The sequence below is a fragment of the Opisthorchis viverrini genome, assembly GCF_000715545.1.
Source record: "Opisthorchis viverrini unplaced genomic scaffold opera_v5_51, whole genome shotgun sequence".
Lineage (NCBI taxonomy): Eukaryota > Metazoa > Platyhelminthes > Trematoda > Opisthorchiida > Opisthorchiidae > Opisthorchis > Opisthorchis viverrini.
In genome coordinates this window covers 2052441-2053432 of record NW_008751707.1, presented here as the reverse complement: position 1 = coordinate 2053432, position 992 = coordinate 2052441, and the positions used below count along the sequence as shown (strand labels likewise).

The 992-nt window shown below is 43.5% G+C and overlaps 2 protein-coding genes across 2 annotated transcripts in view; one reads left to right on the top strand and one right to left on the bottom strand.

Annotated features, from left to right (window-relative positions):
• Window positions 1–411, bottom strand: part of T265_03549 (hypothetical protein) — a gene marked incomplete at both ends in the record, with an annotated part of 7457 nt that extends 7046 nt beyond the window's left edge. The window contains 2 exons of the mRNA XM_009168061.1: window positions 123–298; window positions 363–411. Of these exons, the coding sequence (XP_009166325.1) occupies window positions 123–298; window positions 363–411 (225 nt within the window). The remainder of the gene's footprint in view (window positions 1–122; window positions 299–362) is intronic.
• Window positions 1–992, top strand: part of T265_03550 (hypothetical protein) — a gene marked incomplete at both ends in the record, with an annotated part of 44221 nt that overhangs the window by 24256 nt on the left and 18973 nt on the right. Inside the window, one exon of the mRNA XM_009168062.1 lies at window positions 642–710. Coding sequence (XP_009166326.1) covers window positions 642–710 — 69 coding nt within the window. The remainder of the gene's footprint in view (window positions 1–641; window positions 711–992) is intronic.

The window sequence follows — 992 nt, the reverse complement described above, 5'->3', positions numbered from 1 at the left end:
GTTGGCATTTCCGAATAAATAAGTCCGCAGCGAAGGCCTTCTTCCTTTCACCAGTATCGTGACGTAACACACTGCCCATAAGGTCACTGAAAACCCTTCGACAGCCCACAAAGGAGAACAACCAACGGTTCAGTTGGGTTTCCCGTGAAAACAAAACTGGTATGCAAATGAGTGTACTTCGCTAACTTCATGCAGTTTGGGTTCAAATAGAACGTACCTACCTGATGAGCCCCCAAAAGAACGAAACTTATCGTGGGTTGTCGAAGAGTTTTCAGCAACCTCGTGAATAGTGTATTACCTTCGTGCAATGTTTACTTTACTTTTACTTTTACTTTTACTTTCTGGCGGCTTTACACACCTACCCACTTCCTTATTTGATTCGTTCCTGACTGGCTCCACTGTCGTTTGCATGCGGATTTCACCCGTTTCGTTCAGAATAAACTCTTATTTCTACACGGAATAGTTTGTACATAATAGTGTTCCCGTTTGTCCTCAGGATTTCGGACACAACGTTTTATTTTTTTTGTAGATCTTCTCACGCTACGTGTCTGTCGATTTGTCTGGAAAACGAGACTTCATCAATACAACAGTGAAAGAAGTAAGTCAAGCTGGAGGATGCTTGAAAATTTGGCTGAACGAAGATCTTCTCACGCTACCCCGGTGTCGATTTGTCTGGAAAACGAGACTTCATCAATACAACAGTGAAAGAAGTAAGTCAAGCTGGAGGATGCTTGAAAATTTCCTGGGCTGAACGAACGACGGCGTTGGCGGATCCCGCTCCAAGGTTTTCCGTGTTTTGGAAGGGAATTTATTCGTGTTGCCACGCCTTGAACTGTTGAGTAGAATTCGTCAAATGGTGTGGAGTCTATTTCGGGAGCTCATTTCTTAACCCTTGATCTTTCGGTCCTACTCGAAAGACCTAGCTGGCTTTGGATTTTCCTTTCTAAACCTGCGTGAAGTCAGGAACTTGACCTGACACAAGCATATATATA